We start from the raw sequence: 25,779 nt of genomic DNA, 5'->3' as shown, positions 1-25,779 counted from the left end.
AAGAAAATGTAATTAATCTAACCACGGTTACTTTCATCAACGGTCTTCGTTATCTTATTAATCGGATTATCCAGATTTACGCGTGTCAATATTAAACGGCCAAGATCATTTCTCAGTGGATAACCATCCTTCACTGGCTGCTATATAAACAACAACTCACCGCTCACCACCTACCAAATAAAATTAGACCTAACTGGTGAGAAAAATTATCAAAATTCATAGAAATGGCAAATCCTAAGGTTTTCTTCGACATGACGATCGGCGGCCAACCGGCTGGGCGTATTGTCATGGAGCTCTACGCCGATGTCGTCCCCAAGACTGCAGAGAACTTCCGTGCTCTTTGCACAGGCGAGAAAGGCTTTGGAAAATCCGGCAAGCCTTTGCACTACAAAGGATCATCCTTCCACCGCGTGATCCCTAATTTCATGTGCCAGGGCGGAGACTTCACAGCTGGGAACGGTACCGGTGGTGAATCGATCTATGGAGCTAAATTCGCTGATGAGAACTTCGTGAAGAAGCACACTGGTCCTGGAATCCTCTCCATGGCAAATGCTGGCCCTGGGACCAACGGATCTCAGTTCTTCATCTGCACCGCCAAGACCGAGTGGCTCGACGGCAAGCACGTGGTCTTCGGACAGGTTGTCGAGGGACTGGATGTTGTCAAGGCCATCGAGAAGGTTGGATCTGGTTCTGGAAGGACCTCCAAGCCTGTAGCGGTCGCTGACTGTGGTCAACTCTCTTAGATCTATCTCGTGAAGATCTCTTATATTAAAGATCTGATGATTATCTATGAATTATCCTAATTTCTCTTTTGTATTTTCGCTTTTATGACTTTATGTTGAGGTTATCGTTGGGTTGTGTTAATTGAAGGTTGTTCGGCGTGACTCTGAATTATTCTGTTTAATCTGAACTTCCTTCATAAATAAGATTGGTGCATCTTTTTATGCTCGATAAACTTGGATTTCACTGTTAATTGCTGTTTGCGATTTTTTTTTTCTTTTTATTTTCTCTTATTATTCTTCATATTGGAAGAAATTGGGTCTAAATTACGCTTGAAATTGGGATGATTAATACCTAGTGGCTGTTGAACTGCAGCTCATAGTGATTGTACAACGCAAAGTTTAATTTAGATATTTTATGCGATGACTGAAAGCGACTGCCCAGTTTTTTTTATGAAATTCATCAGTGGACGCGGTCAATTCTTTTACTATTTCAAATCTGAGAAAGATAGGTTCTGGAAGTGATTTATTTATTATAATTAATAATTCTTGTTCAAAGTAGACGCGATTTTTATCGGATAACAAAAATTGCAATTGCAAAATTAGTGGGGATTTTTGGCGTGTGGGTGCAGAGAATCGGATGGTGAATGGAGGGTTATTTTTGTCAAGAAAAAGTTAAGACAGTTTAATTTTAATGATTGAAGTAATGTTTTTTTGAAAAATGTGTGGTTGAAAAAGAATAAAAAATTTTTGATTTGTTTATAATATTATTTTATAAAAGATTGTGTGGTTGAAAAAAAAAAAAAAAACGTGGAGAATGGAGGCAAAACGGGGGCTGAATATGTAATAGCTAGAACTCTATTTGATTTGTCCCTATTTGTACTATCTAGAAATCGAGGAATAAATGAACTAATTTTTTATTTTGTAATTACGTACTCCGAATCAAGAGAGATGGAAAATAAGCCCCTGTTTGGCCCCCATTACGTGGAAATTTTAATGGGTGAAATAGTATTTTTTTGAAAAATGAGTGGTTGAAAAAGAAGGAAAAATTTTCGATTTACGTGTAATATTATTTTATGGAAGATTGTGTGATTGAAAATAGGAAAGAGAAAGATGAAATGTAATGTAATGAAAATTAATGAGGCTCAAACGGGGGCTAAATATCTAGCTTACTTCATTCTCTTATTATGAGCATTTTCAATGATAGTGTAAATTGATATCTCCAAAATTACTATCATACCCTCATTTATATTGCAATGGATTTAACCCTCCATTGACCCTATTTTTTGAAAATGAAAATTGATGGAATGGTGTTTTTTATTTTTAAAAAAATTAGTAGTTGAAAATAAAGGAAAAATTTTCGATTTACGTGTAATATTATTTTATGAAAGATTGTGTAATTAAAAATACGAGAGAGAAAAATTGAATGAAATTTAATGTGAGCCAAACAGGGGCTAAATTCAATTTTGGCCTACTGTAAATGTAAAAAATATATATATATAAATTTATATCCTTTTTACATTTTCTGTTGAAAAATGCAACTCACGTTTTCTTTGCACCTCTAAATTGGGGAGATTTTCGATTACTTTAAATATCTAAATTATAATTTAAATCTATTTTATACAACAACGATTAAAGATATTCTTATGATTAATCCTTTTCTTCTTGTCTTCTTTCTCTTTTATTTGTCCTTTTCCACCATTGTTATCGTCGTTCATCCCAATGTCACTCTCTCATGCTATTAGCTTCCAGATTGCGTAATTTGTCATTGACAACAATATGGTCACAAAGTGGAGCGTTGGATGCCGTGTGTGATTACGTGCTTGGATACGTAGCGCATTTTTCTGCCCAACGAAAATATCACGCATTGATTTAGCGATAGGGATTAGAGCTTGAGTGCAATTGGATCAGCTAATGGTCATCTGCCGGATCTTGAGAAGTCCCGTTTGCCCTCGTTAAATTAAATTTTATTTATTTTTTTCTACTTTCAATTGCACAATTTTTTATAAAATAATATTATATGTAAATCGAAAATTTTCCTTCTTTTCCAACCACTCATTCTTTAAAAAAAATATCATTCCACTAATTTTAATTTGAAAAAAATGGAAGCCAAATAGGAGCTTGATATTCGGGGTGGGAAAAATTCATATTTAAAAGATTAAATATGACATATTTCAAAATTAAAAAATAATGTTCAAAACATAAAAAGTTAGATGTTAATTAAATTTTAATTATGAAATTATTAAATAAAAAATTTTATAGGTCACAATTTATTCATAGGTCATGAATCAAAAAATTTATAAGTGACAATTTATTTATCAGTCACAAATCACAAATTTTATAAGTCACATCTTATTTTACAATCACAAATTATCAAATTATTGATAACAATTTATCTATTTCATTGGCAACATGTTCATCGATCCCACATTAGCCAAATTGATTACAATCAACCAAATAATTTGTGATCACCATCATCTCACCATTGCCTCCAGTGTCATTGTTGCCAACATCATCGCTACCAAAACCACCACCAGCATCTCACAACAACTAGCAACAAGAACGCCATCTCCATCTCAAACAAACCAACACCCATCACCAAAAACCACAACTACATCATCATTGCGACGGCATTGCCTGCACCACTTGGTTGATTCAATAGAGCCTCCACCAACCCACAATCTTTACAACTATCAACACCACCACAACACAACCACTACCACATTCACCATAGGTCCACAACAAATCGTCGACTACAGCATCAGACCACCATCTTTCCCTCAAACGTGAGTCAATTTCTTCACGTTGATACCTCCAAAACATACCGCCCAAATTTCCCTTCATTTGTAGCCTCCGATCAATCCCATATCAACAATGTGAAGTTAAGATTTGCCGTAAATAGATAGATCTGCATGCAGCAGGAGAGGAAGACGATGGTAACAATCCTAGAGTGGAAGATGACATTGCCACAGAGTAGCTCCTCTGCCATCTACACTTGCATTCCTCAACCATTGTGGGGATGGTGATAGACACAGCTAATAACGTTGGGGGGGGGGGAGAGAGAGAAAGAGTAGATGAGAATGAGTGGTAATTAATTTAATTAATAATAAATAAATAATTAATTATAACCGGGTTTATGAAATGTTAAATTTAAAATTTGATTAATGAATGGGAAGACCACATAAATCCTACATATAAAAATCAGATTTCTAAACTAACAAACTTCTTGGAATTTTACAAAAATCAGGCGATAAATGAAATTATTAAATATTTAAAAATAATATAATATAATTAATCTACCTATTCCACCACCACCCCCACCAAATTTTAAAATTTAAATTCAAACAAATCTCTTTATCTCTTTGCCCCATCCTACCTCCGGTGACCCCACCCCATCTTCGGCGACTTCTCCGACGACAACTCCGGTGACTGCTCCGGCGACCCCAACCCCATTCCGGCAACTTCTCCGGCGACCCCAACCTACCTCCCGCAACAATTCCAATGGTCTCCGGCAACTGACGTTGTATCCCTTTTTTTTTAGGCAATGGCATGTGACCAGTTCCATTAAATCTGTGACATGTGACCAGTTCTATTAGATCTGTGACCTAATCAGGTGAGATGAATTATATGTAACTATTTGTAATCGAATTTATTTTCAATGTGACTCTATGTGACCATCTAATTTGTGATTTTATGTAACCAATTCATCGACCCACATTATATGTGATTAACCGTGATCAACTCTGTCTTCGATATGACTAACTGTGACCAAAATTACATTCAGTGTGACTATCCGTGACAAGGTCAATCTCATGTCACAATCGGTCACAATCAACACAAAATTGGTCACAAATAATCACAACAAACACAAATTTGGTCACATGCAGTCACCACAAACAAATATGCACTCATCGCGACCCGTATCATAATTTGCTCTCGTTTTAAAGTAATAATCGAATTTGTGATTGTATGTAACCAATTCACTGACCCACGTTATCTGTGATTAACAGTGACCAACTCTAACTTCGGTGTTACTAACTGTGACCAAAATTACATTCAGTGTGACTATCTATGACAAGGTCAATCTCAAATTTCGTCACAAATAGTCACAACAGACACAAATTTGGTCACATGGGGTCACCACAAACAAATATGCACTCATCGCGACCAATATCATAATTTGCTCCTTTTTCAAAGCAATAATCGAGATAAAAATGATGTTTCCTAGCCCCAGAAGACAAGGATGGATGAAGGACAAGCCACTACATTTTTGCCAACCGTGAATTTGTGATAATTGCTAAAAAGAGGCAAAATCTCTCTTTCCTTCTCTTCTACCAGCAAACAGACAATCGAAGTAATGGAGCACTTTTAAATTGAGAAGATTCAATTATCTGGCACTACATTGGCCTTCCTCGTTCACTATGTCTCTGCTGCCATCGGCGACCTTACCACTACCATCTCCTCTATCTCCATTTAAACCACACCCAACCACCACCACCACCACCACCACCACCACCACCACCACCACCAAAAATTCCACAAACCCGTTGCCACCACCACCATCATCTCCTCTCTCCGTTTAAACCGCACCCAACCACCATTCCCACCAAAAAAACCCACAAACAAGCCATCACTACCACCACAGCACACTATCACAGCCTGCACAATAACCATCTCAAAAATCGCTACAAAACTTGTCGAAAAATTTACCAAAAAATCATACGATCTATAAAACCACACAAAAGTCCGTAACACTGCACAAAAAGTCCAAATCGCCGTCGTGATTCGAAACGTCGGAGAAGAGTTTAGTCCGTATCGCTGCGCCTCAACTCCACCGGCAATGTGACCATCCCAGCGCATCCACTTAGGCGAAGAGACATATTTGTGCATCCACTCCGATGTCGCGCTCAATTCTGGAGTTGTCCGTCAAAGAAGGATTGGTGTAGAGAGAGAGAAAGGGGGAAGTAGTGATTTTAGTAAGAGAATAAAAAATGTAGAGAGAGAGGTGAGAGTCAATGGAGAGAGAAGACAGAAATGTTGAGAGAGAGAGAGAGAGAGAGAGAGAGAGAGAGAGTGGGTAGAGAGAGAAGAAAAAAATTTCTTGGTGTGGGTGGGGTAATGGGGTTAGATGAGTTAAATACGTGTATTCAATTTTATAAATATATTTTTATTGATTTTAATTATTAAAATTTATTTAAGACCTGATTTGTGAAAATGAAACTTAATCTCTTGTTCTTTGAAAATTAATCTTTAAATTCAGATTTCTAGGTAATTTTCCCTTAATGAATTGTAAACTTTAAAAATAGGCTTTGATGTAATTTCCTCTATTCGAGTCCCAATTTTTTTGAGCTGAATTTTTGCCTTGATGGAACATATGATTATTCAGAAATGAGCTCCGATAAATGTATGAAGCAATTTTCCACACATTCTTTATAATAAGAAACTTACAAAACTATATTAAAAAAAGCATTTTCCATGGCGCACAGAGGGTTAGAACCTTTTAACACTATGTATATGGGTTGGCCAGTCATATACACGCTTGCACATAAATCATATTTCCATGACATAACGATGTTTGCACACAAATAAAGAAAAATATATATTTTTTTCCCAGTCTACAGAAAGGTAGACCCCAGCTTTTTTTTTTTAATACCATGTACAATATTATTCATGTAGATAAATCACACTCACACATGATGATATTTGCACATAATGAAGCGGTCTACAGAAAAGATAGACTCGAGCTCTGATACATTTCTGTAACGCCCTGAAATCTTTTTCATCTTCATTATTTTATTATTTTATAAAAATAGGCTTGAGGTGTTATCAAAATCTTCTCCATCTAATTTAAGCGGAAATATCACTTTTATTAAATGCTGAAATTTGAAAATGTGATCGATAATTCGATAACGATAAAATAACAAATTAAGTAAATTTTTCATATTGAATATAATTCTTGAAATACTTCATTCCAAACCTATTAAGTTAAGATTTAACATAAAATGACCAATGATGGATCTCTAAAATATTAAATAACATGCATTAATATAAAAATATTATTTAAATAAAAGTTGACAATTACGTTTTCAGAAAACTTTACTCGACGACCCCATAAACATTATTTGATCAATCTTCCACGCGTTCACACATCTCATTCTCCTTTGAAAAGTTATTGTAAGCATGAGTATTTTGAAAAAATTTTAGTAAGAATACGTACGCATTCTTATAATATGATATAAATATAAAACTAACATAACATACCAACATTTCTTATATTTATTGCTCAAGAAATTTTATAAGAATATCTATATCACGTAGGATTTAATATAACTGACCCAAAGGTCAATTCCGTAGGATTTAACATACTTAACTTAACGGTCTTTCCCGAAAGATTTAACATAGAATTCAACCCAAATGCCTCATAGTATTTCATTTCAAAATTTATATAAATATCAAGAAATAAGAACTTACCACTTTGCACGATGTGTTCTCAATTTTTACGAAGATATCTAAAAAATATAGCTAGTAAAAAAAAATATATGATACTTTGTTCAATCTCTAAAGTGTTGTGAAAATGTGTACAATATCAACTTCATGGTAAAAGAAAAATCATTCCATCTCAAATATACACACACATATATTTTCCACTACCATGCATGTAAATTACATAACTTAAAAGGTGCTCCCAGGGCACATCTCCAAGTAGTAAAAGGGGAGGGTGGAGAAATCCAACTTTGCTTGACGCTGCCGCGTCAAAGGTTCGAATCTTGAAATATGGATTTGATTTTTGGGTAAGTGCAAGTGTACAAGCAGCCTTCCACTCTATATCTTTGGAGGCATAACCTGCGATTTACCTCCCTCACGATACTCCAGGGTAGGGGCGGTGGGGGACCCTTAAGGTTGGGGTTTAACCTTTTTTTTTTTTTTTTTACATAACTTAAAAGGCATTTTTTTTATGTTAATGAGGGTTAATGAAATTAATTATCATTGGTTAATAAAATTTAAACCAATTTAAAGTGAAGGTTATTGTTTTGGTTTGAAGTTAACTTAATTACCTTTTCCAATTCCCTATAACCGTACATTTATTATTATTATTATTATTATTATTATTATTATTATTATTATTATAATATTAGTAAAATATTCGAGGATAATGCTTTTCTTTCTATTAGGATAGCTCGAGCATAATTAGCTCAAAATTACTTTTTCTTGAGCCTAATTTATATAATTTAACATGAGCTACATAATGAATATAATATCGATATGTTTCATCAACTTCTACAAATACTTAAAAATATTCGATCCAAATAGTTTACGATAAAATTATAAAAGTACACGTACGTAAGGTAAATTTTTTATTCAAATAAGTGGATTTAGCTTATCTTTTAACGTTTGAACTTAGTTTGATGACAAGACTGGACATGGATCATTCCATTTGCCAAATGACCAATATTAAGTTTAGGTCTCATAAGAAAAATTCGAGGTGTTACACATATTACTACTTTTTTCAGATAAAGTTGATAGAGAATATCACTTTTTCACATTCTCATTTTTATGAACACCTTGCATACGTCGCTTTAATTGACTCAAAGTTAAATTTTCAAATATATTAATTCAATCCATTTCCTCTCAAGATCAATGCTATTTTATTTTAATTTTTTACTATTTTTTCAATCACAGTATCAAAACCATCAAAAAAGAACGTTCATAAATGTCAATTATTTACGTCATATGGTTTAAAAACTAAACATAATCTTGAATTTGACAGAAAAGTGATAGGGACGATGCACTAAGATGATTAGGATATTCAAGTAGAAGTTTGCTCAGCTCAAAATTGCTCATTTCGACTGTTGCTTTTACAATCTATGCAAAGAGCATTAAACGATTTTAAAATGGCAAATTTGGGGAGCTAATTGAACAAAAAAATTCGAAACGAAACAGCTGTAAATTTTTTATGTTTATTTATAGATTTGGGGAAGAAAACAGTAAAAGAAAGGTAGTTGAAGTAGGCCTTAATCTTGTTTGTATGTGCAAGATTTCTTCTTCGTTTTTCCTTGATTTCTCGAGCTTGGAAAGGTTGAAAATTTTCTTGTTGCTGTTTAGTTTTGTAGCAGCGTTCAGGTTTGTAGCGTAAAAATTACATTGTATGTTAAGTTTGTCATATTTTTATTAAGATGACCACAGAAGTAAGAGTATTGTGTAAGTACCCCAAATTAGATTGTGTTTGGTTGAAGAAGCAAGCTTAGCCATTGCCAAAAGGGTTACCGTTATTGTTGATGGAAAATTGGAGTGGGCCGTTTCTCTTTAATAGGACCCAACTCATTTCTCAGCCCACATCCCCTTAGACTCATGATATTGGGCTGGAAGAGTTGGTTTTACCGTAAAAGGAAAGCCCAGGGACTAATTTGAAGCACATATAAAAATCGGAGACTGATTGATTTGATCAACACCGATAATCCTGGGACCAATTTGTATTCTTTAGAAACTTCAGGGCCAATTTACACATTAGTAATAAGTCAAGGACCCTTTACAGCAATTCAATACTTCAGGGGCTGTCAAAATGATGCACTGGCCCAACTCGACCCAATTATCTTGCAATATTGACACGTTTGAAGGTCGATCAATCTAAAATTTTGAAATAAATTTGAAATATTCTAAATAGATCAGTTGGTTTAGGCTCAATATGGTCTCGAAAAATGACCTACATGCACATGAGTCGTTTGAGTCAACCAACCCATTTTGACACTCTACATCTGAGCAAATAAAATAAAATAAAATAATTGAGGTTTAGAATGCTTTATTGTGAGAGTTGTAGACTACGATGCAAAAAGGACCTCTGTTGTTGTTTTATAAATAAATGTTGAAGAGGAAATTGCACCTCCTGTCGCTTTTTGGATTGGCATTTTTAAAAATGCCACATTAAACTTTTGAACATTTTTACTCGCCTAGAAAATTTAAATACCTTGCATGTCCTCAATTAAAATTCATTTGATTTGATGAAAAAGTAGTACAAAAAGTGAAAAAATATATCACAAAAGCCACCCACCCCCACTTTTTAAACCCATTTTCCAATTTTGTATGTATCCCGATTTTGCAAACACACTTTCTAAACCAATTTCATATTGCATATCCACTTTCTAAATCCATTTCACACAAAACGGTGAAGGAGAATTTGAAGAGTTTTCACCCCCACAATAATCACTTCCACATCTCACGATTGATACCTACACCTAGTTGGAGTACATATCAAGTTCAATATTCGTCAGTTCATATTTGGCTCCAACTTTAAATCGAGGTAAATATCATTTTCATTTTTTTAGATTTAAATGTTTTGAATAATTTGTGCTTTATTTGTGTTATGGTTGGTTCCTGTTTGAAGTTGAGGGGAAAAATTCATATGCATGGTTTCGATTTAATAAGTGACCATATTCTTGTTCCTAGAAGAATTGATATTTTCAAGCATTTTCCATTTAATGTTGGGTAGAATTTTCTAGTTTCTTTGATTTTTACTTTTTTGGTTTAAGAAAAATATAGATTTGTTCCTTTATTTTTGCACTTTTTATGTGATGTTCCTATTTTTTGAACTATATTTGTTCATTTAGATTTGCAACTAGGATTACTTAATTTTTAATGGCATATATACTTTACTAATGAAAAAGTGAAAATAGGTGAAAATTGTAGTGCACTCTTGTTCAGTGAATTACATTTATGCTACACTTGGAAACAATGATGTATGAAATTTAAATACACTCTTGTTTAGTGTTAGTTATATGATTTTGAAAATTTTACTTGATTTTGAAGCTTTATAGAGATTTTTTTTTCCAAATATGTTATTGTTTTGGGGGGTTATTGTTAAACTAAATTCTTGTTGTATTGTTTTATGAATATGATTTTGAATTTGCATGAAGTTAGTTTCATTTTTTAATTTCTAAATCAACTTAATTACATTTATTTGTAAATTTGTTTATTTCTAAACATTTTGATATTTTTTTTCTTAAGGCATTGATTCAATTTCGGATGAATAAGGAGTTATGTTTGTTATGTGATCATGTTTTCTCAAAGACTTGATTATTCGATTTGTAAGTACAATAATTTAAATACATATGTTGAGATCTTTTTTATCTTTTACTAACAGCGAGTTGTTGAATTGATTTATGGTCGGTTCATGTATTGTTCGGATGAAATTTTTTAGTTTAGTTTAAATGTGGGCTGAGTTTTTGAGTTGATATGTTTTTAAATTTGATCTAAATTCAATTTGAGGATTCAAATATTCGATTCATGTTAGTATATGGAGAATTCATATGTAATTCTTATCAAATCCATATGTCGAGATAAATTATCATTCTCGACAGTTATGATCTGAAATTCTGACAGTTGGTTATTGTTTCTTGATAGTTATGATATGATGTCAAACACAAATCATCTACTCTTATATGTGTGTTATGAAGTAAATGTATTATATATTATCATTTGACCATTGATATTTGTTCATGTTACTGATTTTTGAATAGATTGACAAACTATAATGTTATTGGAGGAGTGCCTGAACGGCACGTCAGCGCCATCTTTTAGTAAAGGAGCTGTCTTCCAATGCTACTAATCTAATTGAAAATGAAGAAGTGGTGATGAAGAAGCAACACTTGACGCAAATTCAAATATCATCTGCTTTGAATTGAACTTCATACACTAGGAGTGGTAAAAAAGAGAGGAAAAACATGAAATAATTGAAACTTGTTGACCGGAAAGTATTGTCATCCATTTTTGAAGGGTTGAGAATAGTGGAATTTTGTAGGTTATGAAGCTCATGTATCTAATCTTTATATTTTGATGATGAAAAATAATATATAACTTATTTTCATATATGCGTATTTTTTAGTTTGTGAAAATATAGTTGTTTAGCTAGTTGTTTAGCTTGATTGTGTAACTGTTATTAGTTGTGTATTATAATCATTGTCGAGTTTAAGTATATTTGGCCAAGTACAAATATTTATATGGACTTCCCAATAATTTTTCAATTTAATCGATAGTCCTTTATGATGCAATGACCATCATTCTCTTGAAATGATGAGAGGTTGTATGATATGGAAATCTAATGAATAAATTTGAATGATGTTAGTGATTCATATACATTAATTGATTTTATGGTTACCGTATCTACTCATTGCTATATACTCGTTGTATTATCTAGTTTATACCGAATAGTTGAGATTGTAATGGTAAGAATTGTGCACAATCAATATGACAACAATTAATATCATGAAAGTGGCACATTCAAATAGTAAATTCATGTAATAGCAAAATGTCAAATCGATAGTTGAAAATGTCTATCCTGAGAGTTTCGAAATGTCTAACCCAAAGGTTTCTTAATGTCAATTCCGACAGTTGAACTATCAAAACTGATGGGAAGCATATATGTGGATGATTGGAACAAATATTTCATCACATTAAGTATATCATCAATATCGTAAAATCATCTTCCCGAATAATTTGTACAATAAATCATTAAAGAAGCAATCCTGTAAAATGTTTATTGGGTTTGATCGGAAGAAATTACACAAAATATTAATGATGATAATCAATTCTCAACTATAATAAGAAAACATCTTTTCAATAAATAATTCAATACTTCATTAAATATGAAATCATTTACAACATTTTTGTAGATGATTTTTGTATGTTTATATCAAAAGACTTGAAAAATAAAACAAATTAATGAATAATGATTTCGAAATTTTCAAGGGACATTGTTTTATTTAACATTTCAAAAGTAGTAAGTTATAAGATAAAAATATATCAATTTGCAACATATTGATATCTCAAAATGGATGATGAATTCAACAATAATGTATTATTGATGAAGTATTATTGATGAAGGAATGAAGAAGATGGTTAGAAAGTTAAGTTTTTGTTAATGGTAGAAAAAAATTATTTATGCCCACTTTTCGAAATCATTTTCCTTTTTTTTTAATTAACAAAATTCTTATTACTCAATACAATATACGTATATCCAATTTTTGTAATATGAAAATTAAGGGGGGGTGTTTGTTTCCCATTTTTGTAAAAATGAGAATGAAACATATAGTCGTTATAGACTCCACACAAGAAATAGAAATTCAAATTTGATGACTTGATGTGATGGATAACGATTATATTTTTCGTTTTAATAGGAAAAATGGGAAACAAATGGGGGCTAAATCATCACTTCATAGCGTTAACGACATTCAAGTCAAAGCATTAATGAGCATTAAATACTTCTGAAAACAGCATAACTAAGGGTAAATTGAACTTTTACCGTAAAAAGTGATATTTTTGAAGATCATTAATAAAAGTTACAAATTTTAGGGCTTGTTTCCATGGAAATTCCATATTTCACATTTTGGTAGTGTTTGATAGCAAATATTTTCCATGCAAATTGATTTCCATCTTTCCTCCACAAATGTGCCAATTCCATGACTTTGTGGATTTCCAGCCATTTTTTTAATTTTTTTTTTTTGACAATTGGACCAAATTCTATCCCCCAATTATAACAAATTTTGTCTCTTCAATTAAGAATTTTCATAAAAAATAAAGCCAAATGAAGATCAAAAGATAAAAAATTTCAACATATTTTAGGTGAAAAATTATATCAATCAAACACATTAAGAAGAGTAGTATTCTCAATTGAGATTGCAATGAATTTTTTAAATTATTCTAAATTTAAGTGTCCTCAATTGAAATTTTAATAAAATCCATTAAAAATTAGGCGTTCCAATTGAGATTGTAATAAAATTCAATTAAATCATTTAAAATTTAGGTATCCTCAATAACTAGTGAATTTATAATAAAATTTATTAATATGGAGATTTTAAAAGATTTGGATGAATTTCAAACTTGAATATACAAATAACCAAAATTTTTAAAATTCACCATATTTGATGAGATTTTTATGAAATTTGAGAAATCTATTCAAATCTATAAAATTTGTTGGGATTTATAATATTTTAAAATTTATCAAAATCTTAGTTGATAGCACTGTTATAAATTAACAATTTCCAAAAAAATAAATTTTTGATAATTTAAATTTCGAAAATTCATTTTCTTTCCATTCAAATTTAATCATTTTAATCAAACTTACCTTAGTGACATTCCCGTCAATGAACAGAATCCGCATTTGGCATTAAGCTAGAAAACATCCTGTACTAATACATTTGACGGTCAATTTTCAATCACAGCACCACATAAATCAACACGACGTCAACATCGCGAAACAATCGTATACCGGTGAATTTTTCCCGATTCGACACACTAAAATTCCCGATTTCGGCGTCCAAGTCGAAACCGTACGGTTCAAAGGTTTTTGTTACACAACGACTCGACACGAAACTTCTTGTCCGAGCACCAGTTTGAAGCTTTGTTCTTGAAACTCGCATCGTGATTTAGGTTGAATTAGCGGAAATTGAACTTCTTTTGATCTCGTTGGATTTTGTTGTAATGCTATACAGTATTATAGTTCATATACACTGGTGTATGTAGTGTCTACTGTAGAGAAGAAAGATAAACGGGGAGATATGGGGGCGTCGGATAATACGAGAGGTCTAATACTGGCAATTGTGTCTAGTTTGTTTATTGGAGCGAGCTTTATATTGAAAAAGAAAGGACTCAGGCGTGCTGCTGCTGCGGGTACTCGGGCAGGTGGGGAATGTTCAATCTATGGTACTTTTTTTTTGTCGTTGCTTTCTAGTGTTTTGAGTAGTTAGGTATATCTCTGCTATATTGAGTCGGTATTTGTAAATTGATTTCGAGGGGAACGACTGGTTGTCTCACGGGCTAACATTGGGAATATATTAGACTCTAATCTATTTTTAGTTTTTAAACAATTTCAAATTGTCTTTCATGTCTTTAGGAATTATCGTCCCAAACTATCTAACAAATAATGATTAACCCAAGCATTTTGATTTGGAATGTTGATGCTATAGTACTATCAGTTGAGTTGGTATGGTGAGAAAATGGAATAATTCATTGACGATTTTAGTATATATTGGGACAAAATTACTGCTATCAAGGTCAAGCTATGAAGATGAGTGTGGCTGAGAATTTTAATTTCTAGACTTCATGCTGTGATTTTATAATTTAGGCTTTAAGGACGCTATTGAGCTTTAAATGAGCAAGTGCAGTGATAGACTATGCCTGTCAATTATGAGACGTGACTCACCAATGCAAGTAATCTCATTTTCGTGCAATTGATGAATGCTTAAATATGAGCTTTGGCTGGCGAAGTGTTATTGTATTTCAAAGCTATGTTTCAATGGAGTGTTCGCGCTGGTGTCTTTGTCAGTGATGGAAATGGCATAGACGTGTAATGGAAACTACAGTCACACTGCATATGGAGGGGTTTATTCTCTTCTAGAAATCTTTATACAAAGGCAGTTAAGCTCAAAAGTTCATTTGGGACTGAAGTTGTCACTTCTAAGAACAGAACAAAACCCCACTCAAGGATGAACAGGCCACTGTAATTTGGGAGTGCATGCATGATATTTGGAATTATTTAGCAAGCCCCACAACAAATTATCCTTGATCCATTAACCTTTATACACAACCTCCATTTCTTATGTTAAAAGAAAGGTAGAAAGATAATGTACTTGTGTATCTCAATAAATCTGAAATGGCTTTCTATATTCCTCAGATTTATTTGATTCATATCGTCCATATATATACACACGCGTGCACTTTCAGCCAGTTTAATTCCTTTTGAGTATTTTATGCTGTTAATGCCGCAGGTTTTGGAGGCTACACTTATCTACTAGAACCTCTTTGGTGGACTGGCATGATTACAAGTAAGTTGTGGATATGTAAATAATGTTTATTCCTTTCTGATTACCAGTGCATGAATTCGTTCCGACGTTATATCAACAACTGGCTAATTGCCTTTGCATGCAGTGATTGTTGGAGAAGTAGCAAATTTTGTAGCTTATATTTATGCTCCAGCTGTTCTTGTAACCCCTCTTGGTGCATTGAGTATAATTGTTAGGTATGTTCTTCGACTTCAATTGAGCGTGATAACTACGCTTCGATAACATACATAACTAACCTTTTTCATGAATCTGATAGTGCTATTCTGGCACACTTTATGTTGAAAGAGAAGCTGCGACAGATGGGTATACTGGGATGTGTATCTTGCATTGTGGGATCTGTAGTAATTGTAATTCATGCTCCTCAGGAACAAATGCCAACTTCAGTACAAGAAATCTGGATTTTGGCTACTCAACCAGGTTGCCTCCTCTTTCTTATGTAGTTTATTTTCTTTTCAAATCTTGTGACCTTGAATGATATTTTTATTGGACCACAGCTCATTTCTTCTCATTGCTTCTGTCTACAGCATTTCTGATTTATGTAGCGGCTACAGTATCAATAGTTCTAGCTCTGATTCTACATTTTGAGCCTCACTATGGGCAGACAAACATACTGGTTTACTTAGGAATTTGTTCCCTAGTGGGTGCTCTAACGGTAATTGCATTTCTTATGCCCTATTATGAGATTTTAAGGTGACATGCATATCTACCGTATTTTATGGAGAACTTCTGTCTCATACTTGCTTTGTATTTTGAATGTTACCATGTAGGTAGTCAGTATAAAGGCTATTGGTATTGCAATAAAGCTTACTTTGGAGGGGATCAATCAAATTGGATATCCCCAGACTTGGTTTTTCTTTTCAGTTGCAGTAATCTGTGTGATCGCACAGTTAAATTATCTCAACAAGGTAGTCATATTTTTATTAAGAATCATGGTAACTTTTGGTGTTTCTCTGATGGGTTGTGCTCTGAGTACTTTGCATTACATCTTTGGATATTTTGTTAAATGATCCTAGAAAAACAAATAAACAAACATGGAAATCGGAAGTTTCATTCAGAAAAAAGTTTTTTTTGTTTTTCGTTTTTATAACATTAAAACTTTCAGGATTTTTTACTGAAGATAAAGAACCAATCTAGTGGTTCCATACACAGGATATTGTGTCTGTGAAGCTGCGTGTTGTGCCACGTTGGTTTTGGGAGTTGCAGGTACAAGGAAAAGTTTTGGGTTTTAGTTGGCTTTAGTAGGAAGAAAAGCACAAGTAGTTACTTCATAAGCCTACAACTCAGGTGAAACTTGTGGACGAGCTGAATGACAGTGTTTCCGGTGAACTAAGCCATGGCCTTATTGGCCATTTACAATCTAGTGTTTAAAGAGAATTATTTCAATACAAAGTTGTACGATTTACGTATTAGTTAAAATATACTGTTCTGCCAAATTTTATTTTTAATTATCCACACCATATAAACGGTCCACTTCTTGTCATTGTAATTAACATTTCCAAAATAACTACTTTCCTGCTTATCAATCAAAATTCATCATACATTGGCTGCAACTTTGTGCAGGTTTAGGGAAAAAAACACTTTGTGCAGGTTGGATTTTTTTTTTTTTTTTTTTTTTGGATCTTAAAGGAGATCTTCAATAATTTCGCACGTGAGGGGTGATTTCTTTGTTTCGTCCGGAACAAATTACTATTTCTTCAAGTTGTAAAACTACTTTTTAATCCTAACATCATCTAGGTAGTTTATGTTACGCCCACGAGCTCATGACACTACCGATGCCTTAATTTTGACGATCACCATAAGGCTATAAGTTACGTGAAAGGCTTAAGCTATTGTTACTTATGGGTCCTTTAGCACTCAAATTCAATGTGTGCAGGTGATGATCTCACTTTAGGTTCCTTAGGCTTATATTATGCCATTGTTTGTTGTTCCATATTTTTCCCACTGCTATTAGCATGCTACTGTGTGGAGAAAAGGGTACACTCATTTAGCATTTATATCTATTCCTCCTGTCATGTGAGGTTAACATTTTTTTCTTAATCTCTTGCAAAATTCATCCAATGACCATTACGTCCCATTTGTATTGCAGTAATCTAGATTAAAAGTGCGAATTTAACTTGGGTCACAATAACTACTTTTTGGTACTTAATTGAGTAGGAATAGTCTTTTGGCATTTATTTACTGCAAGTCTCAAGATGATGGACATCTCAATAGGCAGAGGGAGATCATTTGACTATGCCCAGTTATATTAATTTTTTTGTTAGGTGCTTGGGAGATTTTAAAACAAAGAATATATAAATCAAACTTATCAAATTAGGTATCATTCTTGTTCTATTGACACTAACCATTAGTTTTTTACATTGTCCTGAATCATTTGTTAATTTCTTTCGACTTTACCAATCTGTATGTCATTTGTTTAGGCACTAGACACTTTCAGTGCGGCAATTGTTTCTCCAATATATTATGTGATGTTCACAACTCTGACTATCATTGCAAGTGCTATAATGTTCAAGGTAACTGCCATTTACTCGAAGTTGTATCTCATCCGCATCCCTTTTAACTACAGCTAACAGAAGATGGCTAACTATCAATGTCGCCACATACTTGTTCTGCAGGATTGGTCAGGTCAGAATGTGAGCAGTATATTGTCTGAGATATGTGGATTTGTCACTGTGCTTTCAGGAACAGTCATACTTCATATGACAAGAGAAGAGGAACAAGCAACGTCACAAGGTATAGTTAAAAGTGAATAATTGTGTAGTTGTTCATTTTAGGGAGTACTAGGCTTCTGATCTGAGTGTCATATAATCATGGAAATGAAACTTCGCTCTTGCAACTATCATATCAGCTGCATAGTCCTAAGGATTAGAACATCGGCTATGAAAAATGATGGGACTAGTATGAGTAATGCTAGTAATAGTCTGCAATGGTCATCTTAGGTGACAACTTGTTATTTGAGGTATAAATTTACTGTAATTCTATTGCTTTAAATAACAAGTTAATACTGTAGTCACTGACTATTTAGGAATAGGTGGAATATTATATTAGAGAGGATGTTTGTGTTTGGCGATCATTCTTAGAATTGTTCATGCTAACATATCCTTATTTTGAGAACCAAGTATACTGTTTGAGATGTTTGTCATGCAAATATTTACCAAGGAAAGCTTTGAATAAACAAGTAACGCAGGCTAAAATTTATTAGCCGTCGAGAACTCATTTTTTGTAATTTGATTGCTCTTATTCTAATTCAAAATGTAGCCTAACACGAGCATTATACTTGCCTTTTAACTCTTCACACTGATTTTAGTGTGAGCTAATGGTATCCACTGTCTATTTTACGTAGGAACCATAACTTGGTATGATGGAGATCAAACAAAAAGCTTGGAGGATGAACATTTTACCAGGTTGCATAATTCTGATTACTTTGACCAACTAAATTTTCCCCTTGAGACGAATGTGAGAACATAATCCCGGACCCGTATTGGCATCCAAAGTACAATCATTGATTTGCAAAGCACAGTTTCTTATTCTTATTAGAAAATCTCATGGGCGCCTAAATTAGATGTGCGATCTCTCTGCAAGTTTTCTTTTGATGGCTTAGAGAAATACTGCATGACCTCTCACTTTTTTTTTTTAAGTTGGTATGGTCGTAATCTTAGAAGCCAGCCGTTTTAAGCTTCACAGGAGTCGCCTAGATTTGGTCTCGTCAAGGATTTTCTCATTGGTATATGTACATATTTGTATCCTTCGGTTTTGAGGGTTATATGATCATTGATTTGTTTCGTTAATCATTGTTTGAGGTTGTAGCAATAGCGTTAATGCAGAAGCAGCGTGTATTTCTTGTTAGTAGATGCTTGCCTGTTTTTTGGGGGCATTCGGGTGATTTGTTTATATGTCGTTGTAACATTCCAGTTTCGCGTGAGGCCATTTTGTTTGTATTGATATTTTTATGCATATATATCTTCTTTCCTTTTCTCTTCCAAAAAATCCGAAGTTTTCCTTTTGGAATTTTGTTCAGTCAATTTTCTTCTACTTTTGCTAGATTCAAGGTCCATTAAGATTAGTCACTTTTACTATTAAAAGGTGAAGTGGGAGAGAAGGGGCTCTTTCAGTGGCCACGTGAAGTGGAGAGAGAAAGCTACTGTGGCTTTTGTAATTATTGTATTATATTGAAATGAAAAAGCACTAAACATGCCACATCAGTTTTTTTAAAATTTTGGATTTCACTCTGTTTCTAACCTATCACAGTGGCAGAGTTATGCTACACGACCCGCGCAGGTGATCGCACACACACATACACATGGGGTCGGCATTTTTTTATTCAGGTGGGACCGTGCGCCATGTGAGAGTGCGGTCATCGGTGCGGTGAAAGGCGTGGGTCGTTTAGCAAAATTCCACAGTGGCATTATTGAGTCAGGATATCATGTGTCAGTTTTAGGTATGGTGGTGTTGAACCTTATTTTTTTGGGTCGTTTGATCTTGCGTTTCGAAAAAAATTTAAATGATTACTTTGAATTTATAAACATCTATTAGTGAATATATGATTTTTTATTGAGGAATATCTAAATAATATTGTTAATGAAACGTTAAATTGATTAACACTAGTCTGCGGTTCGTGCGTTGCACAAGTTTTGTATTTATTATGTTATTATTAGTATAGAATGTGTAGAATTTAGAAAAAGTATTTACGAAGTTTAATGGATTTTTTTGAACCCCCTTTTGGATTTTTATTTTGGGTCTATTTTCGGTGACTTTCTGTTACTAGATTGCAGGAATTCGTTGATCTGATCAAGAGATTTGTTACCTTATGTAATTGTCATTAATATCTGTAGATAGACCAAGAAATCTTTAAACAAAGAAAGTGCTCCAAGCATATATATCCACTGTTTGGTAATCTAGTCGATTACAAAATTACTGCAAGTCACTTGAACTACAGCTTTCCACATTATCTAGTTAAAACAAAGGAAAATTCTACTTGTACATAATTATTGCACATAATGGTGTCCATAATGTGATGTAGCAATCATCCGATTGTTAATGTGCAAGTGTTAAATTTAAATTAAAGGTTGGATTCAATACCACGTGTAATTATGGACACCATTATGTAAACTATTATGTACATGTAGCACTTAGAGTTGTATTGCCTGTTTCCAACTGGAATGTTCACATACATAACTTAGCAACAATATTATTTCTATAGCTTGGCCATCAGAACTAATTTGTAAGCATCAAAGAAGCAGGTATCATAAATATCTTTAATGCAAGAAGAAAAAAAGGAAAGGAACGGGATTATCATCGAGTGTTTTGAGTAACATTAGGATGCAAGACCCAATGCAAACCAAAAATTTTTGCTCATGAAAACAAATATGTAGAATTGGATACTCAAAGCTGGAAATCGTAGAAAATTTTAGAGCAAATCGGCAAAGCAAGAAAACCTCATCAAAATCAACAGATATATGAGAGAAATCAGCAATGAACCACACCTGAAGAAGAAAAAACCCAGCCAGTTAGGTTTAAAAAATACCACAGTTGAAGCATAAATGATGCAACAGGTGAAGAGGGACAATCTTCAGAAACCAAGTTAATCATAATTTTATTACCAAAAGACATATGAATAAAACCAAAATATATTTGGATCGATAAACAGGCACAAAGGTAAGAAATTCAAAAGCACTGAACAAGCTTTAATTATGCAATTACCATAGCTGAAAGGCACTGCAAGCTTGATGCCTTCAAGCTGCGCTTTTGGTTTTCATTACCAGTCATACGAGCCAACATGCACACACTGTGAACCAAATTTTCAATATTGCGCGTGTATGTTCCATCTAGCTATAGATAGATCAAATCACAAATAAGACAACATAGCAGAGGGAATGCAATGATTATATAAATAGGAACTAACATTGTTAATTCTTGTAATTATAACAAAAATTAGATGGATTCATTACATTCTTTCCAAATACTGATAAAGATAGGAAAAGGGTGGAAAGGGGAAATTTTTTTTACCATGTACCGTGCACGAAGTGTTGTTCACTCTGTGCACGGAGAGATTCCTCTCCATCCAAGTGTGTGGAGAGGATTCCTCTCCATCTATGTGTGTGTGGATGGAGAGTTTGTTTTGTTTACATTATAAATAATTTTTTTTTGATTTAAAATTCTTTTTAATTCTTTTCGTGTTACAAATTTTTTTTTCAATTTTACTTAAATAACATTTATTTTTAATTTTAATTTAAAAACTTTATAATCACTCTTTTTTTGTTTCTTTTTATTTTTGGCTCTAATTTTGTTGTTGTTTAATTTGTTAAAGCATTCAATTTGTTTTGTTTATCAGTTGGATTGAATGAGATGAAGTAGGGTGTGAAAATGGAGAAATATTATAGTGGAGGTGATGGTTGCAGTAAAATGACGTGTGAAAATAGAGAAATGATTGAAGACAAACGGCGTCGTTTTTGTTCCCACAATTAAAAAAAAAATTGCTACAATGAGATAAAATGGAAAATTTACTGTTGATTTTCACAGTAATTTACTAATTTCACATTCTCCTTTTTATATAGTAGGGACATGCTAGTTTGGTATGTGACCTCTAATTGTTGAATATCAAAATTGATTTATCTATGTTTTTCTAGTTTTAGAAAAAAATTGAATGCTGAATGTAATTGTACCAAAATAACGAATTATTAAAATAAAGAAATTATAATTTGATTAGTTGTTGCATATGTTAAAATAAATAATTGGCTTGTATATGCAATATACGGTATACCAAAAAAATCACTTAAAAGAAGTGAAATGAATAAGGTAAAAGTCATTTGTACATCATGGAGTACAGCCTCCACACATGTTGAAGGGACTTGCATGAATTAAATATTTGTGGGCCCCTCATTGTGAAGGGATGTAAAAGTGTACACCAAGCAAAGTTGAATAAGTAATTCGTTATTTATGTAGTAAACGAATACTTTCCTTAGTTCTTGCAAAAATCACCCAACACACATCACATCTCAACTATTTCAATACTCCCATATCAGATCAATATCGGATATCCATTGTTGGATCAAATCCGAAAGTGTGCGTGTGTTATGGTATATATTCGAATTCGAAGGATAAAGATTTTTGGACATACTTTTTTACGCATAAGGGTAGGGGTGAGCACGATTCGATTTGAATGATTTGAGACAAATTTTCAAACCAAATCATTTAAAGAGTTTGAAATTTTTTCAAACCAAATCAAACCACGTTGATTTCTAAACTAAACCAATCCAAATCATTTTTTTTTTGTGTCATTCAATTTAAAACCACGGTTTAACAAATAAAAAATTAATATATATCAAATAAGTTAAATAATAAATATTAGTCTAAGATTCCTGGTTAAAACATAAATTGCATCATTAAAAAAAAATTCATATCAAAGTTATATAATTATAGTCATTATAATGCAATGACATGATATAAATATTTTGAACTCTTATTCAATACTAATGACGTCCATCTGTAATAGTAATACATTATTTATTTTCCTCGTAAATATAAAAATATAGTACATGAATTTATTGATTATAGTTAAATGATATAAAATAATTAATAAAAGAAAATGATCAAATACATTAGTACCTAGCCACTATGACTTCCTATGAGTCATTCAAAGCTTCTACTATATCCCAATATTGACGAATTACTTTAAGGGAGCCTCATAATTATTAGAACAAAACAACATAACTATCAATAAAAATATAGAAAACGATTACCAAAAAATAAAAGAATTTTGACAATCTGACTTGAATTTAAGCAAAAGTTGAAAAAATTATAGAAGGAAATAAAATATGCAAGTTTGAATTAAAATATAAATTTTATTGTTTACTCAATTATAATGGAGGATCGATAGATATGGTTTAGCAGCAGTTGTTCAACACTTTATCCAATTTGAGGATTTAACATTCACGAAATTATAACTGATGAGTATTTGGATATGATTGATGAATTGAGTTTAATTGAATTATATCTAATATGTATATATCTTTTTAACTGAAATATGTTAAGATTTAATTGTGTTAAATAAAATTTAAACTAATTTATTTAAAAAATTTTCTTTTGATAAACGATTTGTAAAGATTGAAACCTAAATCAAACCTCTTTGAAGCGATTTGGTTTAGTTTGACTCAAAATCAAAATATTGACGAATCCAAGTGAAATCAAATTAAGGTTTCAGCTTTCAGGAAAATATTTCGATTTGATTTGACGATTTCATTACTCAATCCTATACAAGGTATTCACCCTCTCACATAACGATTACTTCTGAAAGGGTCAATAAAAATTAGGGAGTAGGGACCCTTATCATTTCCCATATTGGAACCCTTCGCCTCTTTAACGAACGCAAATATTCACAAAACCCACCTTCACTAACTCGAGTTCTGGAGAGAGATAAAGTAACAATGGCGGCAACAGTGAGCGCATGGGCTAAACCCGGCGGATGGGCTTTGGAAGCGGAGGAAAATGAGTCGGAGCTCCTACAAGAACACAAACAAGACTATGTGAATGAAAATGCAAGCGGCGGAGGTGATAAGGCGGATTTTCCATCCTTGGCGTCGTCGGCGGCGGCCACCAAGACCAAGAAGAAGAAGCTTCAAACTCTGTCCCTTCAGGAATTCTCGACTTACAAGCCATCTCAGACGACCGCCAACAAGGGACTAACCCCTGATGAACTGTTGGCCCTTCCCACCGGCCCTCGCGAGCGCACCGGTGAGGAGCTTGATCGTAATAAGCTAGGCGGTGGCTTCAAATCCTACGGCTCCTACAACGAACGGCCGTCGAGGGATGAGCAGCCACGTCGCCAGGGAAGCTTTAATAGGGACTCGAACGGGGAGTCTGGGCCTTCACGCGCTGACGAGACTGATAATTGGGCGGCGGGGAAGAAATTAACGGCTGGTAATGGATTTGAGAGAAGGGAGAGAGGAGGGTTTTTCTCGGATTCGCTGTCCCGGGCGGATGAATCTGATAATTGGGGTTCCAATAAGTCTTTTATGCCACCTGAACCTCAGAGATACGAAAGGAGAGGGGGTTTTGGATTGGAGTCCCATAACGGTGGCGCAGATGCAGATAGTTGGGTAAAGAAAAAGGAAGAGGAGGGACGCAAAATTGGTGGAGCATTTGATAATTTAAGGGAGAGACGAGGGGGAATTGAAACTAATGGTGCAGATTCTGAGGCATGGGGGAGGAAAAGAGAGGAGGGGAGCAGTGGGATTGGTGGCAGGCCGAGGTTAAATTTGCAACCAAGAACAATGCCCGTGGGTGAGGGGCAGAAAGGTGAGAATGGGGTGAAGTCAAAGGGTAATAACCCATTCGGAGAGGCAAGGCCAAGGGAAGATGTTTTGAAAGAGAAGGGACAAGATTGGAAGGAAATTGAGGAGAAGGTTGAGACTACGAAGATTAAAGAGGTTGGAACTGGATCCCCTGATAGCCAGGCAGCTGGGAAGAGAAGTTTTTGGAATGGTAATGGGCGGGAGAGGTTGCAGAAGGAGGAGAGTACTTGGAGGAAGATGGAGTCTGTTGATTCTCATCCACAGAGGTTGGTAAATTAGGTTCTGAAATTACATGAATTGTGAAAAAACTGTCGTTTGGTTAAGCATTGAATTATTTGAAATGTTAATAGCTTGATTGAATTGGTTTCTTGGTTTACTTCTGTGATTGTGGAAATTACTTGTCCAGTTTTCCTTGATGAAATGCATGAACATGTTTATGTGCTTGTTTTCTGCATATGGCAAATGTCTCAAAATTTACTATTGTAGTATAGCCCTAAGTGAATCAATTTGTTTTGGTTATCCAAATCATTAGTTGGAAAATAAGGCCATAAAAAGACAGTAAATTATGCCCCCGTTTGGCCCCATTAATTTTGATTATAATGGGGAAATAGTGATCCTTTTTTTTTTTTTTTGGAAAAATTGATGGTTGTAAAAGAAAGAAAAATTTTCGATTTACGTGTAATATTATTTTATTAAAAATTGTGTGGTTGTAAATAGGAGAGACAAAAATTTAATTTAATTTGATGAGATGTAATAGGGGCCAAATAGGTGCTATGTTTCAGTGGTTATCTTCGTACTGGGGCGGACCCAAGGGGGGTCTTGCAGGGTCAAGTGACCCCCCAAATTCTGAGATTACCTTTTTTTTTCTTTGATAAGTCTTGTTTGGTATCTATTGAAATTTAAATTTTAATCTAAATAAAGTTAATAATTAATTTTAATAAT

The 25,779-nt window shown here is 33.6% G+C and overlaps 3 protein-coding genes and 1 long non-coding RNA gene across 6 annotated transcripts; all 4 read left to right on the top strand.

The window, feature by feature from the left end:
* Nucleotides 1-165: 165 nt before the first annotated feature.
* On the top strand, nt 166-955 carry LOC111410563 (peptidyl-prolyl cis-trans isomerase 1). Its single transcript, XM_023040972.1, has one exon. The coding sequence runs from the start codon at nt 225-227 to the stop codon at nt 741-743; it is 519 nt and encodes a 172-aa protein (XP_022896740.1). The 5' UTR covers nt 166-224; the 3' UTR covers nt 744-955.
* A 9,017-nt stretch (nt 956-9,972) lies between these two features.
* On the top strand, nt 9,973-11,629 carry LOC111410559. The gene is made up of 2 exons (XR_002705713.1): nt 9,973-10,014; nt 11,231-11,629. It is a non-coding gene; the product is annotated as an uncharacterized LOC111410559 (long non-coding RNA).
* Nucleotides 11,630-13,892: 2,263 nt separating this feature from the next.
* On the top strand, nt 13,893-19,550 carry LOC111410558 (probable magnesium transporter NIPA6). Of its 3 annotated transcripts, XM_023040968.1 has the most exons (10): nt 14,304-14,390; nt 14,833-15,320; nt 15,476-15,532; nt 15,636-15,726; nt 15,807-15,967; nt 16,075-16,202; nt 16,318-16,455; nt 17,968-18,060; nt 18,163-18,280; nt 18,891-19,550. In XM_023040968.1, exons 3-10 carry the CDS (start codon nt 15,523-15,525, stop codon nt 19,013-19,015), a joined length of 864 nt encoding a protein of 287 aa, XP_022896736.1. In that variant the 5' UTR covers nt 14,304-14,390; nt 14,833-15,320; nt 15,476-15,522; the 3' UTR covers nt 19,016-19,550. The 3 variants fall into 3 exon arrangements, with proteins under 3 accessions (XP_022896735.1, XP_022896733.1, XP_022896736.1); XM_023040967.1 differs by lacking the exon at nt 14,833-15,320 and having other exon boundaries at nt 13,893-14,390; XM_023040965.1 differs by lacking the exon at nt 14,833-15,320 and having other exon boundaries at nt 13,893-14,411.
* A 4,307-nt stretch (nt 19,551-23,857) lies between these two features.
* On the top strand, nt 23,858-25,435 carry LOC111410557 (eukaryotic translation initiation factor 4B3-like). Its single transcript, XM_023040964.1, has one exon. The coding sequence runs from the start codon at nt 23,971-23,973 to the stop codon at nt 25,114-25,116; it is 1,146 nt and encodes a 381-aa protein (XP_022896732.1). The 5' UTR covers nt 23,858-23,970; the 3' UTR covers nt 25,117-25,435.
* The last annotated feature ends 344 nt before the right edge of the window (nt 25,436-25,779 follow it).

The sequence above is a fragment of the Olea europaea genome, chromosome 15, assembly GCF_002742605.1.
Source record: "Olea europaea var. sylvestris chromosome 15, O_europaea_v1, whole genome shotgun sequence".
Lineage (NCBI taxonomy): Eukaryota > Viridiplantae > Streptophyta > Magnoliopsida > Lamiales > Oleaceae > Olea > Olea europaea.
The sequence above is the reverse complement of the archived record's forward strand: the minus strand, read 5'-3'. Positions and strand labels throughout refer to the sequence as shown.

What these genes read in the sequence shown, in the direction of transcription:
- LOC111410557 (XM_023040964.1), top strand. Translation starts at nt 23,971, where the DNA reads ATGGCGGCAACAGTGAGCGCATGGGCTAAACCCGGCGGATGGGCTTTG.
- LOC111410563 (XM_023040972.1), top strand. Translation starts at nt 225, where the DNA reads ATGGCAAATCCTAAGGTTTTCTTCGACATGACGATCGGCGGCCAACCG.
- LOC111410558 (XM_023040965.1), top strand. Translation starts at nt 14,267, where the DNA reads ATGGGGGCGTCGGATAATACGAGAGGTCTAATACTGGCAATTGTGTCT. An exon ending in GATTTTGGCTACTCAACCAG is followed by an intron (nt 15,968 to 16,074) that starts GTTGCCTCCTCT and finishes TTCTGTCTACAG; the next exon opens with CATTTCTGATTTATGTAGCG. An exon ending in GGAACAAGCAACGTCACAAG is followed by an intron (nt 18,281 to 18,890) that starts GTATAGTTAAAA and finishes TATTTTACGTAG; the next exon opens with GAACCATAACTTGGTATGAT.